Source organism: Podarcis raffonei, chromosome 12, assembly GCF_027172205.1.
Source record: "Podarcis raffonei isolate rPodRaf1 chromosome 12, rPodRaf1.pri, whole genome shotgun sequence".
Taxonomy (NCBI): domain Eukaryota; kingdom Metazoa; phylum Chordata; class Lepidosauria; order Squamata; family Lacertidae; genus Podarcis; species Podarcis raffonei.
The window spans coordinates 18,801,254-18,817,171 of record NC_070613.1 but is presented as its reverse complement, the minus strand read 5'-3'; the positions used below and the strand labels follow the sequence as shown (position 1 = coordinate 18,817,171).

Sequence of the window (15,918 nt, the reverse complement as noted above, 5' to 3'; positions counted from 1 at the left end):
GTTTCCACAATTTTCGTCACTAGTATAAGAAGCTGAATGCCCCACCCCCGTCAGAATCATTGTCCATCTAGCCCAGAGTTCTCTGCTTTGGCTGACAGCATTTCTCTGGGGTTTAAGGAAGAGGTGTTTCACATCAGCTACTGCTTGACCTTTTTAAACTAGAGATCCCAGGGGCTGGGCCTGGGACCCTTTCCGTGCAAAGCGTAGGACTCTGCCACTCAGCTATGGCTCGTTCCCCCTATTTTAAATATATAGGAGCCCCAGAGGAAGAAGCCAGACAGGTTCCTGAGGAAGTATAATCAAAGCAGCCCATCCGAGACCCAGAATGGAACAGTGAGTCATTGCTGTCTGCTGGTTTACATGACCACATGACCACACGACCAAACAGCCAATACCTGACACTTTGCATGTAAAATCCAATGAAGTACCATTATTATATGCTACAGCACAAAAGCAATTTGTGTTTTATCACTTTCACACACACGGATGTGTCTGGAAGCAATTTCTGTAAAAGGATGACCAGGAGGATAGGAACTGCTCTTTGCTGTATCTGTCAGACAGCCCAGTTCATACATTGTATTTATCCCCTAAAGTTTAGTGGGAAAACACCAGTGAACAAAACAGCAAACCAAGTACAAATTGTGCAAACTAGCAATGGCCCTAGAAAGGAACTATTAAAATTAACAAGCAGTGGAAAAACAAAAAGGGACCAAGTTAAGTTTTGCCTTTTCTGGCTTCAACATACCATACTACTGTAATTTATTTGACTTCTTCACTGTAAGGTTCCAAGGCAGGTTGCTGAAATTTACTATTTAACAGTTTAAAACAATTTATGCTCACAGCAGTAGAGTGGGTCCTGAAAATATACACCTTGGGTGTCAAAGGCCAGGGCAAAGTTGCAAAGCAGAATACAGTTATTTTATTTTGGAGGTTAGAAACACAGGAAGCTATTCACTGTTAGTGGAAACTGTATCTGTCAGAAGCAGGGCTCTAGTCTAGTCTTCTCTTCAACATTTTGCTTTTATCATTAAAAAAAAATTATATCCCACTCTTTGTCTGTAGACTTTAGGATAGGGTACGGCAATCAAAAACAAAACTATTAATCACAATTTAAAAAAACAAGTTATGTATATTATGTCTTCTCTGTATCTCATGAATTAAAAGGCCTGTAAAAGATAGGCATTTTCAGTTATCTCTGTGCATGGATTTTTGTTATTTTTGCGGCCGTTGTTTTGGAGAAGTATTCAAGCATGCAAGTCCCGATCTGCAGTCTGAAATAGTACATTCCATACAGAGGTTTAACCACCTCTGTGAAACTAGGCCTAAGGATTGTATCAGAACTTAGGACTCAGGACATTCCAGAAGTCAAACTAGATTTAAAACGCACAGAAAATTCTGTTTCCCTGTCCACCTGCTTTGTCTGCAGCTAAAGTTACTGCCCTTCTAATATCACCAGGAGAATATAATTAAATCCAGACAGAGAGACTCCGGAGTGGAATGATTTTAAATAACTATGAGGGAGAACTTGGGAGGGGGCAGAGTCCTTGCTACTGGCAAAAGGAAGAGGACAAAGCCTAAGGAGACTGCATTCTTAAAATAAAAAAAGATTTTAGTAACAGAGTGAAGAATTTACCCATTCGCCTGGTTCCAACTGCAGATAGCAAGTGCTTCTAGCTAATCAGGGCAACGTGGATCATTTCAGAGAATTCGCCTCTCTACCCCCTTCACCTGGCATTCAAGAGACCTCGGACTATTTCATGCATACAAGTCAACTACTTATGTCCACATGACAAACACCCCTGTCCCTGTGTAGGGAAGGGGGCATGGAAAAAGAGCAGTGTGAACTAAGCTATATATGGATACAGCTAGTAGTGCCAATCTGATCATTACAGTTGGAAAGCAGAACAGTCACAGCATGCTATTTGATAGATAACTTGTAAATAAGTCAAAATATTTCAACTGATGCATAAGGGACACACTTATTTCTTTTCCCAATGGAGTATTAATTGAGAGAAATGGCAAGGAATCTTTCCTTGCAAATCTGCCTGTTTCTTTTCTGCTGGTCACGGGTGAGGTGGAATCCCTTCCCTGCAAATTGAATTTGTGGACAAAGCACCTCAAATTGCACCAGGGTCTTTTTATCCTGCTGTGTGAAACAAACAGATCCATTCCATCTCCAAATCCTCTGGCACATGCGGAGGAGTTGGGAAATAAGGCAAAGGTGTTTCACCCAGATACAAAAAGGGAAACTCAAATGCACTAAGAGAAGGTCTTGCTTTTGCTACTCCCTGTTGTGTATTCCAGTCCAGGTTAACAGATTATTCTTTCAAGCAGGGGAAACACAGGGTCATTTGTTGACCTACTGGTGGGCTGGAGCAAAGATAAATTTTGAGGACCGCCCAGCCCAGCCCAGGTGAGTAAATGGCCCTGCCAAGTCTTTCACCTTGCACCTTACAGGAACTTCAAAGCAGCACAGGAGTCCTGCTACCCATTTAATTGTCACAACAACCCTGAGAGGTAATTAGGTTGAGACTGTGTAACATAACCAAGGTCGCCCACAGAGCTTTATGGTCTGAGTAGTGATTAGAACCAGAGTGTCTGCATTCTTATTCCAGCACTAACTATACTGGCTCTCAAAAACCTCTCCATGTGCACAAAAACATCTTCCAAAGGCACCAAGGGCTCATTAAAACAAGGAAGGTTATTTCTGACAAAAAAGTCTTTGCTGGTCTTGATGCTGCTGCCAGCACTGTTTCCTACCAGTTCCAGAATAACAGTGACGACGACAACAACAACAACAATAAAAACTTAACCCCCAAGCTAGGAATTGTTATTCACAAAGCCAATCTTAAACATACATGACAGCCTCCACATCTCCACCACCAAAATTTTAACCGCAGCAGACTTATTGTTCACATCTGCTCTGCACTTTGTAGAGTCTAACACTGACCAAAGAAACCTGTAGCTTTCATTTGCAGCTTATTTATCAATGCAAAGGAGTGTATCATAAAAAGTTATTGAATGTATAAGAATAGCTACAGATGAAATGAAATAGGAAGCAAAATATTGCAAATGAAATATATTTTTAAAAAATACGTACTGCATTTTTGCACCATCCACAATTTGGTCCAGCTTGTATACAATCAGCACATGATTTAGCATTAGCTTTTATACAATTGCTCCCGCCTATAAGAAAATGCAAAGGGTTTTTTTAAACAAATGATAACACATACCTAACTTAATGTACTGTATAAGTAAATGTCTTACTAGCCATAAACTGAGGTTCAAACTAATCATTATATCTATAATTAACACGATTGCAACTGTTGCTTAACAATCAATTCCACAAATGCTCAGAGCCTAGAGGGAAAGTTGGAGCACCAATGCACATTTCTTCTGTGCCAATCATAACTCATTAATTAGGACTGCTTCAATCCTAATTAGGACTGCTTCAAATGCCATGGAACAATCCTCCACATAAGTAAAACCATGAAAACCACAACAGTCATGCATGACAAATTGCACATGCATTCATTGCACTGCACACACATTATGAAAAGGTGACGCTAATCTAGAGTTTCCAATGTATGTACAAACAGTAAAATAGATGCAGGTGAATTCCAAACATAAAGGATGAAACGGCGGAACGTAAAGACGTTCTGCAAGAGAAATTGCACCTGCATCTATTTCACTGCATGTTCGGAAAGGCTGTTTGGTTTTTCTTACTTGGAAGAATAAGAGGTGCATAACATTTCAAATGACCTGACGTGGGACAAGAGTACAATTTCAAGCTGTAGATGCAATTCAGCATCCTTCAGATGTGGCTACACTAGAGAAACAAGAGTGTGGTTCTGAAGATACAGCTCAATCTCTTCTCCAGGGCAAACACTTCCTCCTCCTACCTCCTGTTCATATGTCCTCTTTGCCAACAGTTTCAGAGACATGAGCAAAGAGGTTAAACCAATATGGATTAATGTTGTATGAAAGTGAAACAGGCAGCATTTGTCCTTGAATCAATTCAAAACAAGCATAGCAAGCTTACATTGGATAGCTCTGGAATTAAAAGGTCACCTGCACTGTAGAATAGAAAAACAGTCTATGCTTTCTAAACCTGTACATATTTCCATTTACCTTGTTGGGCAGATCCGCAGACCACAAAGCAGCTTAATAATCCAATCCAGATGAGAAACATGAAATTTGCCTGTAAAATAAAATATAAATAATTGAACTAGTTAACTATTTCTATTCCTTTGTTACAAGCACTTATGTCAAAAGTATATACATAGCACTGTCAACTGCATTGTAAAAAGACATATACAGTCACTCTTTAAAATGTTGCAGTAAAAGCAGAATGAATACTGTATTTTGTCCTTCTGGAAGCAAAGCTCTACAGATCATAAATAGGCATGAAAAACACAGCATATAAAAACAGAGACAAACACACAGATCTCATGTAACAGCATTTTTTCTTTAATTGCATTTGCATGTTTGCATATGAATTACTACTTTGAGCTTTATTCATGTTTGTAGTACAGTGATCCGTCTGGGAGGCACATTTGCAACCCACAGTGTTTGCAACACACAACGCTGCGTGTACGCGGGTCTGTAACCCGAGGTATGACTGCATTGTATAGTTTAATTGTGGAAAGGTATTCAATATACTTAGAAAAAAAACTAGAAAAGAATTCGCGACATCCCCACATCATTACAGTGATTCCAACTATAAACTTAAATACAGTGTACAGTTGTAAAAAACTAACTAATACCTCTTTTATCACAAGTACATGAAGCACAGAGGAAATGTGGGTGTGACCTTTTTTTAAAAAAAAGAACTTGTTATGGGTCAATATTGGGGGCTCTTACATGAGAAAACAAATCTCAATTTCTCCCAACTAGGCTTGCTTTTATTAACATCTTAATTCCATGCATTTCTGATTTCTGATCAGAGAACCACGACAAAAGATCAGGGGGATGCTGGAGACATAGTGTATCTTGATTTCAGTAAGGCTTTTGACATAGTCCACCACCATAGTCTTGTGGTAAAAACAGCTGGTAAAATGTGGACTGCAGAAGGTAACTGTTAGGTGGATTTGTAGCTGGTTGACTGACTGAACCCAAAGAGTTCCTCATCATCCTGCAACTAATGTTTCTTCATCATCCTGGGGGGGAAAGGGACAAGTGGGGTGCCGCAGGGTTCCCTCCTGAGCCTGTTGCTGTTCATCTTTAGATGATGGAATTGAGGGGATGCTCAACAAATTTGCAGATGACACCAAACTGCCACAGAAGACAGGGTCTGGAAACCAAGCCTTATGAGGAATGGTTGAGGAAGTTGGGCATGTTTAGCCTGGAATAGAAGAGACTGAGAAGAGATATGATAGCCATCTTCAAATATTGAAAGGGCTGTCACATGGAAAATAGAGAAAGCTTGTTTTCTCCTGCTCGGGGTGGGGTGGGGTGGGGTAGGCCTCAAATCAACAGCTTTGAGTTACTAGAAAGGAGATCCCAACTAAATATTAGGAAGAACTTTCTGACAGTAAAAGTTGTTTGACAGTGGAACTGTCCCCCTTGGAAGGTGATGGGCTCTGCTTCCTTGGAGGTTTTTAAGCAGAGGTTGAATGGGCATCTGTCATGGATGCTTTAGTTGAGATTCCTGCATTGCAAGAGGTTGGACTAGATGACCCTCAGTGTACCTTCCAACTCTACAATTCTATGATCTTATGGGAATATATATAGTTTTAGCAGACTGCAAAGCACTTTGGACTGAGATGGCCTGTTTTCCAAAGCACCCTAATGCATTTCAAACCAAGTATTGTAGTTGAGGCAGATCTCTAACAAGAATCAGCCTTTACTTTTTCAAATGTCTGGGAACTATTTATTTCCTACAAATAAAGACATCTAGTTAGCAAATGCAGTTTTAGTTATGTAGCTGATGCTGACTAGCATTTTGTTATCATGTTAGTTCATTTTGATAGTTTGAAAACCCTTACCTTACATTTATCCAAAAATCTCACTCCCACTCCCCCCGCAACCGGAAATCAAATTAGAGGCAATGACTGTTTTATGCTCGTCCAATAGGCGTGTGACCATGCATGTGCGCATCACTGCAACCAGGAAGTGGCCAGGAAAGTGGGCAGGGTGTAACAGGGTGAGCAGGATTATGCATGCTCTGCTGACATGTGCAGGGATCAAGAACGTAACCCCTGTGCAGAACCATTGTTACCTGTACAACAATTCACCAGACCCTTCTTATTGCAGTTTCTGGTGGAAGCAAAGTTAGTGCCTAATTCTTTGAGCAAACTCAGCACCATAGATGCTTCCCACCCACAACTCCTTCAAGAAGAGATTATTCAGCTGGGTGTAACTTAAAAACCCATATTTAGCTACACAAAATCGATTTTGTTTAGAATATAAATAGTTCTTACACAGCTTACCACAGCCTGTATGTATTACACAGCAGTATTTCCACATCATACCTTAGCCTTCATAAAGGCCTGACTTGCTTAAAAAAATCCCAACTATCATTAAGAGGCAGCACCCTATGATGACTACAATCTTACCGAGAGAAAAAAAAGATAAGTAGAAAACTAAGCTTCTTTGTTCATCCATATTAAACCTGGAAACACTTATCTCATTATTCATGTAATAGGAAGATCAGTCAAGAGACAGAAAAGAATCATACAGTTTAAGCCCTATAATGACAGGCTATTCTTGGGAGTTTTCTCCAAATCACCAGCACCAACCAGGACAGCTGTTACAGGGTTTGACTTTTTTGCCATGTGGCATTGCTCTCCTAAAAGCAGCATGTTCACTACATATTTATGGTGAAGTAAAAAGGAAATTTCTGCCTAGTACATGCATAACCCAATGTCTGTCTACCTTCAGTAAAAGGAAGTTCACCATTTCCTTTAGAACGCAGACTTTTAGATGCTCCCACCCAAGAAAGCCAACAGATGCTCAGTGATAGAGCTTTAAGCATCTGTGATGTTCCGAATATTCTCAGTCAACCATAAAGTATTTAACATTTGTACATTTCTTATAGATAGTAAGTAGGTATTCAGCACCTAATCATGCAGCAAAAGTGAGGCTTCCCATGCCCTCATTTTTAGACTCCTACCAGTAACAAAAAGAAGAAACAATTCAGACAATTTGTGACTCCCCCCACTTCCCCAACTCAAAAGCAAGGATGGGGGGCCTGTGGCCCTTCAGCTGCTGTCGGACACCGACTCCCATCAGCCACAGCCAGGATGGCCAATGATCTGGGGTTATGGGAGTTATTGTGCAACAACACTTGGAAGGCCAGAAGGTCCCCATCTTGCTTTAATGGCTTCAAAATGTGTAAAAAAAATGAGATCTGAGATTTAGAAATAGGGAGGCTTTGTGTTAATCACAATTCCATGAAATTCCACAACAATTCCACAAGTACACAACAAGTAGAAAGTTTTTTTACAGGCCTCTTTTCAGCTCTAAAAAGGGTCCTAAAGCAGCTCACATAAAAATGTTAGAATGATAATAATACTACCTAGGGCTAAGCCATGGTTTGGCTTTGCACTGCGTCAGAACCCTAAACCTTGGTATGTCTCCCCCAAACTACAGCCAGTAAATCAAGAAACTTAAGTTTGTTTTTGCTAAGCCATTGTTTGGATTATTATGTTCATAAGTACTAGAAATTCACATTTTGAGCCATCCCACTATCATACATACATACAAACCACACAAGTTGCAGCAGCAATTATGGTTCCTAGAACCATTGGCAAAGTGACTACCACAATGTGGAAAAATCCATATATCTGTAAAACGCTCTCGCAAATTCCATTCCCCTGTCCCCCAAAAATCACTACCCTGAGAAAGGGTGGGTTAAATGGGTTGGCTGAAATTTAGTTTTTTTAAAACCCCATTGTTGGTACTGAGCCATTTTAAAAAATCCAGAATAAGCCCTTAATCACATGTTTTGGGTGTTCTGGAAATTCTGCATTTCAATAAACAAAAATACTTGCTTTGAAATAATTAGTGTTAAAGCTTGGTACAGATTTACATTCTTCTCTGTAAAAGAGAAAGACAAATACAAAATGCAAATAAGAAATCAGGATCTGAAATCTTATTTTGTTACTGCTTTCACAAGAGTTTAAACAAACCAAAGCTCTAAGTTCAGACATTATGAGAAAATGTGGTTTGTTTAAAAAGCAAGCGCTTCTTATCTCCGCGCCTGTTGGTAGTCTGAGAACTCACATACACAGGAGAACATGGTTTGCTATTAGTGAGTTAAAGTCCTTTTCAGATGTATCTTTTAAAGATCTCATTATTGCTCACTGCTTCTATTTAGTACCTTTTGATACGTAATCATTTACTGCCTAGAAAAGGCTGCTTAATCATTTCCTTGGGATACATTTTTTGGTGACACAATAATTAGTCATGTTCTGTCATCATTTGGGTAGATGCTTACAGCCTATGCCTCATTGCCTTTAAAAACGTTAAAGGTAAGACGGTATCTCTGATTGTACTCGCTAAGTTATATTAAAGAACAGCCAATCTATTCATTCTTCTTCCTAGTTATTTTGGCTACAATCCAAACTACATGCACAGAAAGGTTCCACAGCAAGCTGTAAAAGCCATAAAGGCTTTTTGGTTTACGTTATTCTTCAACCGATGAGAGGAAAATCTTGGGAGGGGAGGGCTGCAGCATTTCCTTGCTGGGTTCCAACCAATATTATCAGAACTATTGTGATACTAAATTTTTACTTTCATAAACTTCATTTCATGCAATTCCACCGGCTTCCATGCCATATACCAACGTGACTAAATTGCCATTTGCATGTCAGTACAATACAACACGTAGCATCAGAGTGTGCCCTGCAGTCCCAATTTTAAATCTCACTTCAACAAGGCAGCCTCAGCTCTTCTTACATGGCTACTGTAAGGATTACATATGAAGTTCTTCAAACACTCTAGAGCACTATATAAATAGCAATTAGCACACACTTTTAAACTATCATAATTCCAAACAATCACTAACAGATGAATACTTAATAGAGCAGCGTAATGCCCAAATACATACAATATTACTTATACCAAGAAATGTTTTGGTATTTTTATAGTTACCAGTAACATTCTTAATCTGAGTTTTGTCAACAATGTTAGGAGCTGTGTAAATTCATCCTTAAAACTGGGTAATGCCACGTCCCAATACAGTCGTACCTTGGTTCTCAAACGGAATCCATTCTGGAAGTCCATTTGACTTCCAAAAACATTCGAAAACCAAGGCGTGGCTTCCAATTGGCTGCAGGAGCTTCCTGCACTCAATCGGAAGCTGTGTCGGACATTCGGCTTCCAAAATATGTTCGCAAACCGGTAGACTCACTTCCGGGTTTGCGGCATTCAGGAGCCAAAACACTGGAGTTTCAAGGCATTTGAGAACCAAGGTACGACTGTAGAGTCCTTGAAAAATTCCTATTATTATTATTAAACCTGAAATGTCTTCCATTTATACATGTTTGGAAGCCTACTTGGCCGGTGTTGGAAGAGATGTACTATACTATACGTACCCACTGCCATTTTTCAACTTGGGCAATGAAAAACTCTTGAAAGCGTAGGTGACAATGACAAATAAACCTCAAACTGTAATGCAATTTATAGTGCACAGAACTGGGTTAAACACAACATAGTTAATAGGATTAAACAGTGTGAGAGTTTTTCAATAGTTAACTAAAAATAAATAAATAAATCACATGTTAAACTCAAGGGGATTAAGAATCAATGTGCCTTTTCCCTTAGAACAATCCACACATGTTCTGAATACACAATAACTGTCCTTGCTCATTTCACCTCATTGCCAGCATCACATCTAAAATAATAAAATGATCTCATAGGGCTTTGACTTTTATATTCTATGCATGGAATTGGTTCTTGTCTATAAAACCAAATGTCATAACAAATAAATATTTAAGGCACACAAAAAATCTATGCCCTGTGCTACTTATACGGCTTGATTTCAGGAGCACAAATAGGGTAGCAGTACCCAGAAAAATAAAAATAAGGAAGTATTATTTATTTCCAATATTCACATACCAGTTTTCACTACTAATGGTGACAATAGTTTATAAAACAATGAATACACCATTTTTTTTGTCAGAAGCACAGGGGGCAGATGCACCACTAAACCATGGTTATGAGAACAGACAAGCCATAGGCTTGTGCACACTATTCTCACCTTTCCTTATGCACAGCACTTCACAGATTCCAATTCTGCTTAAGAAGGAAAACATAGTTTACTGTTCTATCCAAGCCTGCCATGCTGGTTTGTGCAAATTGTACCTTGCTTGCAAAAGGGGATCATACCCTAGGTTACAATCCTGGGTTGCTGGCAAACTATAGTTTGTTGAAACCATCAATTGCTGCTCTTTTAACTGCCTAGTTTTTTGCTATTGTGATTGCTATTTAAAAATAAAAATAAAAAATTAGCTGACTTTGAACTCAAGAGGCCAAAGGTATGCTATAAGTATTCAGAATAAATAAATGGTTATCCAAAAGTAAGTCCAGGCTCTGTAATGTTCCTCCAAAGTAAGCATGTCTAGGATTTAAATAACAATTCATTGAACAATAGAAAACAACTGCAAACTTAACTCCCATGGGGGAGTAGCAGGGGTGAACAGAGCTACTGTATCCAAAGCCTTGCAGCTAAAGCTAAGGCGTGGTGGTGGTAGCGATGAACTTTGCTGCAGTTGCTCTAGTAGTCTATGAACCAGGAGATCCTTGAATGGCCTATTTCTGCCTCTGGCTAACGTACAGGGAGTGGTGGATTTCCATTGCCCATTGTTTTGGCAGGTGTAGTGGAGATCTCTGCAGTGCTACATCCTCTCTAACACTCTCCAGCATGGTGGATCAGGGCTTAGGACTGCACTTCAAGTGACAGCGTCAATTTCCAGAAGCAGCTGAAAAGAAGAACCCTCCAGCGTAGGCCTACTTTGCAGGTGTGTGAGAAGCTAACCTCTTTCTGAGTTAATTCAAGGTGTCAGAATTAACAGAAACCAGATAGGGATTTATTAGCAGTGAAAACATAACATAAAATGGTACTCAGGCATGGCTGACAGAAAGAGAAGAAAGTCCCTATAAGGGCACGTTAACATGCACACATGGACATAACTGATGCAAACTGCAATTCACTGTATTGGACTGAAAATCACGCATGCAAGTAAGAACAGTCCCAAAACTGTTACCACAAAATATATTATGAGAGTGAAATCCAGTATCACTTCTCCAGGAAACAACAACACATGAAGGCACCATGAGGCTTGAGCTGCATGCCAAAAAAGCCACACTTAAGTCATTAAACTTTGAGGTAAGCGTGCACTGCAACTTTTACTTGAAAGCAAACTCTGTGAAAGGTAATGGGAGTAGCTTCAGGATGCTAGACTACAGTCCTAAGGCTATGCAAACATGGAGTCCCTTTCTAAGCATGCACAGTCAGAAAAAGTTCAGCTGCGCTTAATGGAGCAGACTCCCAGGTAAATGTACATAGGAATATGGCCCAGTTCCAATGCAGTTCACAAAATGTACTTGCAAATTTGGTAGACACTGTTCATTTTTAAGCTTTGTAAAGTCTATCAGGAAATGGCATGACAGGCATTTCCTGTCTCTTATGTTGGCATTCTCCTTCAGCTGGGGCATGATTAACACCATCAACTTACAGACACTATTGGGGGAGGGGGGAGAGAGAAAGCAAGGGCCATAAATCTCCTGAGCCCTTCCAGATGTTGGCACTCCGACTCCCATCAGCCCCAACCAGAACAGCCAGTGGTGAGGGATGATGGGAGTTGCAGCCCAACAACATCTGGAGAGTCACAACTTCACCACCCCTGCTCTAAAACCACCGACGTCCAACCAAAACAGCCCATCCAACACCACCACCACACCCACCCACAGGGAACGAGGCTTGTGGCACATTTAAGGCTAACACAACGATTGTGGCAAAGGTTTAGTGAACTAAAGCCCACGTCGTCTGAGGTGGCCAACAAATCCGTTAACCTTGTATGGTGCTACAAGATTCTTTTGTTGTGCTGCTGGCTGCAACATCTGTGCCTGCCTGGAACTTGCAATTAAAAAGTCATTTAGGGAGGGGAGGACATATATAATAAAAAATAATAATAATATCCTCCGACGCAAGTGCAGTCCGTCCCGTCCCCGTCCCCCCGCAGCACCTTCGGTTATTCTCTCCCCCTCGTTCCCGCCCGGCGAACACGCCCTTATAAAGGCACGCTTTGGCTTTTTCTGAAAAAGGGCACAAGGCGCTCCTTCCTCCCAGCCCCACAGAAAGGCCGGGGGGGGGGAGGGCAGCGCTCTCCCTCCTTCTCCCTATAAGCCCCCCCCCCCGCCTTTCTCTTTCTCACTCGGCCACACTTTCATATCCCACAAAATAGGGAGAGGCTGGAAACAAAAACCAAAAAAAATTAGAGGGATACAGATACACTTGCAACGCCCAGGCTCAGTTTTGTCCCCCCCCTTGCCTGCCCCTCCTTTCCGCCGCTACCTGTGCCATGGCCGCGGCTGAGCTCGGGCGCCTCCCCGACCCTTGTCCGGGGGCTTCGAGAAGTTGGTGGCGGGGCTGAGCCTGCTTCCTCCGCCTCGACGCTCCTCTCCCTCGTCTCCTCAGCTCCGGGGCCTGGCCCGGCCTCCTCAGGGCGACGCCTCGGGGGTGCTGAGGGTGGCGGCGGCGGCGACTGCTATCCCCTCTCGCCTACCAGAGCCGCGCCTTCTTCCCTTCCTTCCTTCCTTCCAACCATACGGCAGGGCCGGGTGAAAGGGACGGCCAGGCCTTGCAACCGCCGCCGCCGCCGCTCCTTGTGCGCCTGCGGAAGCGCATTCCTCCCCGCTGCCGTCAGGCTGGGCGGAGCATGAAAGGCGCGGAATTGGGGCCCTCAGGCTTGTCTGCGTCGGAGCAAAGCGGGGTTTTCCCTCCCTGGCCCTCGTCACGGAGCGCAGGGGAGCTCACCTTTGCCTTGAAACTCGGCTTTTAGGATCGACAAAGGTTCACAAACTCACACGCGTTGCCTTCATCCCCCTGCTGCAAGTGTAGATTGGCCAAAGGTTTGGTCCTCCGTAAGGACACTCCTGGGATATACCAGATATATATTTTTTACTCGGAAGTAAAGCTTGCGTTCAGAGGGTGTAGACTTGCAGCCTGAGGCACACTCTTTCTCTTCACTCCTACAGGTTTCATTTCACATCAGGCTGAAAAACAGCGTGTACATTGGAATTTCTGGGTGATCTGAAGTAGATGAGGAAAGGTTCCTTCCTGACTCCCAGTTGTTTGCCCTAGGAAAGACTCCCGAGTAAGCAGGTAGTCGTGTAACAAAGGGAGATGCTGCCCTTCTGCGGATTGGTAAAGAGTTCTAGCAATGGAGGAATTTAGAAAGTGGAGTCTCTAAGGTTGTTTCTTGTCATAGGGAAAAGGAACCGAACCATATCCCTAGATCCACTTTGTAAAGACAAAATTTGATTCTATTCACATTGAATAGGCACTTTGCACATACTCACAACTCTCTTTTAAAAAGCCACATGTAAGTCCATGATATTGAACAGGCCCTACTAGTGTTGAACTACAACTTTCATCATCCCTGGCCATTGACGTACTATTTCAGAACCAAACTTCCCCTTGACCTCTCTCATCTCTGGTTAGCTTAGTCATTTGTCTCATCCTGCCAAGTGACAGTTGATACAGAATTTTAAACACCCTTATATTGAGTCAAATCACTGGTATATCTAGCCTAGTAGTGTATAATCTGAACTTCCAGTGACTCTCTAGGGTCTCACTACAATAACACACTAACCTGGAAGACAAATTCCCACAAGAACAAAGTGCTCTTTTCGGTTTTTTACTGGTGGTGGTGGGGAACTTTACATAAATCTTTAATGAAAGAGGAGCACCCCTCAGAAGACATATGTTCCAACAGCACCACACTATTAACAGCAATGAGCATTTTTGCTAATGTGGTATCTCCAAAGAACCTAGAAAGACGTATCTGAAAGTCTGCTATTACGCACATCTGGATGTCTACAGGGGGCAAGACACTCAATTAGGATTGCCATATTTTAAAAAAGTGAAAACTAGGACACCCTAAAGTTGTGTAATATCCGGGGTGTGTGTGTTGGTTTCTAGCACTTGTTGAACCTGAGAAATTAATCAAAATGTACAGGCACTTGCTTTGTTTACCATCTAGTTTTATGAAGAGTTCTGGAGAACTCAAATGTTTGCATGCAGTTTTCTGATATTTTGGTTGGCCTAATAAAGGTATTGCCCTAATCAGTGCTATTTTTTCTAGAAAAAGAGGTGTCAGAAATCTCCATGAACCCCTCCCTCATTCTCTTAGTTCCAGTACCTCTCAGGTAGGTACCATTGCCATTCTGAGTTCTGGCAAGTTCCAGCTGAAAAAAAAGCCCTGGCCCTAATATTTATTTTTTTTCTTATGGCTTAAGACAGGCATTTCTACATATTGTGTAACAACTGATTAATCTTTAATACTTTAGTTAGTCTATAAGACTTTAGCAGCAACAGTAACAACAGCTACAATATTAAATTAGGTGGTGATTCCATGCACAATGCTTTTAGAAATATACCCTTGTCCAGCTTTCCTCTCTACTTTAAAATAATAATTTGCCTTTCCTTGTAACTGCAATAGCAAACATATTCCTCCCTTATATATCTTTTCCGGCATTGCCTGCACAGTTATTTGTATAAATTTAGATTATGGTTTCTTAGGAGCATTCAGATTTCCCCTGATTTATAGTCACACATTACAATGTTAGTAAGGGAAATGGTGTGTCTTTCAGAGAACACAAAGGTAAGTTCAAAAGGAGCTGTCAGATGTGTAGATGGGGCTCTATAGAAAGCAGAACTGCTTAATTGCCAGCTCCCAATTCAAAACCACAAGTTCAGCAACCTGTGAAATTGATTTAAAATCTGTCAGGAATAATATATAAAATATTGTCAGTTTCTGAGCCTCTGGAATACACTGTAGTCACTGTAAAAGTTTGGTTGTTGTGATCAATTATGTTTTAACAATTAATAGCTAAATTCAGTAATATTGCACTTTAACATATATTCAACCTGAATGAAACTCCCCCTTAGTTTTAAAATAACCTGCCAGATGGGCGGAGTATAAATAATAAAATTGTTGTTGCTGCTGCTAATGTTTAAACCTAGATCTACCATTTGTTCATGACCCATTGAACATCCACCAGCCTATCTACACTTGCACTATTCCTTTTGTTACAAAAAGCCCTGTGAGGGCATGTGAAAAGCTCAGTGGAGCAGCAATGAAACTATTATCAAAACGCCCTACCATCAGCCTGCAAAAGTCATACACCAGAGATCATTGTATTCCCCGCTATCAGTTTCCTAGCTGTAGCTGGGCCTGGGGACATCCTATTCCATAATAATAATTTTACTATTTATCCTCTGCCCATCTGACTGGGTCACCCGAGCCACTCTCAGCAGCTTTCAACATAGCATATAAAAACATAATAAAACATTAAATATTTAAAAGCTTCCATATACAGGGCTGCCTTCAGATGTCTTCCAAAGGTTGTACAGTGGTACCTCAGGTTACATACGCTTCAGGTTACATACGCTTCAGGTTACAGACTCCGCTAACCCAGAAATAGTACCTCGGGTTAAGAACTTTGCTTCAGGATGAGAACAGAAATCATGCTCTGGAGGCGCGGTGGCAGCAGGAAGCCCCATTAGCTAAAGTGGTGCTTCAGGTTAAGAACGGTTTCAGGTTAAGTACGAACGAATTAAGTACATAACCAGAGGTACCACTGTATAGTTATTTACTGTATTTAGGTGAATCCAATGCGCCATTGAATCTAATGTGACCTCAATTTTTAAAACCTTGGAACCAAAAAAGGTTTTTGCTGACGAATGTA

General features: G+C 41.3%; 1 protein-coding gene across 2 annotated transcripts in view; it reads right to left on the bottom strand.

Annotated features, from left to right (window-relative positions):
• The window catches only part of ITGB1 (integrin subunit beta 1), a 31,856-nt gene extending 18,979 nt beyond the window's left edge, over positions 1-12,877 (bottom strand). The window contains exons 1-3 of one of the 2 annotated variants that reach the window (XM_053359540.1): positions 12,521-12,877; positions 4,132-4,201; positions 3,101-3,186 (exon numbers count right to left, since the gene is read on the bottom strand). In XM_053359540.1, coding sequence (XP_053215515.1) covers positions 3,101-3,186; positions 4,132-4,201; positions 12,521-12,529 — 165 coding nt within the window. In that variant the 5' untranslated portion in view covers positions 12,530-12,877. The remainder of the gene's footprint in view (positions 1-3,100; positions 3,187-4,131; positions 4,202-12,520) is intronic. The other variant, XM_053359541.1, reaches the window with a different exon arrangement.
• Positions 12,878-15,918: the final 3,041 nt, after the last annotated feature.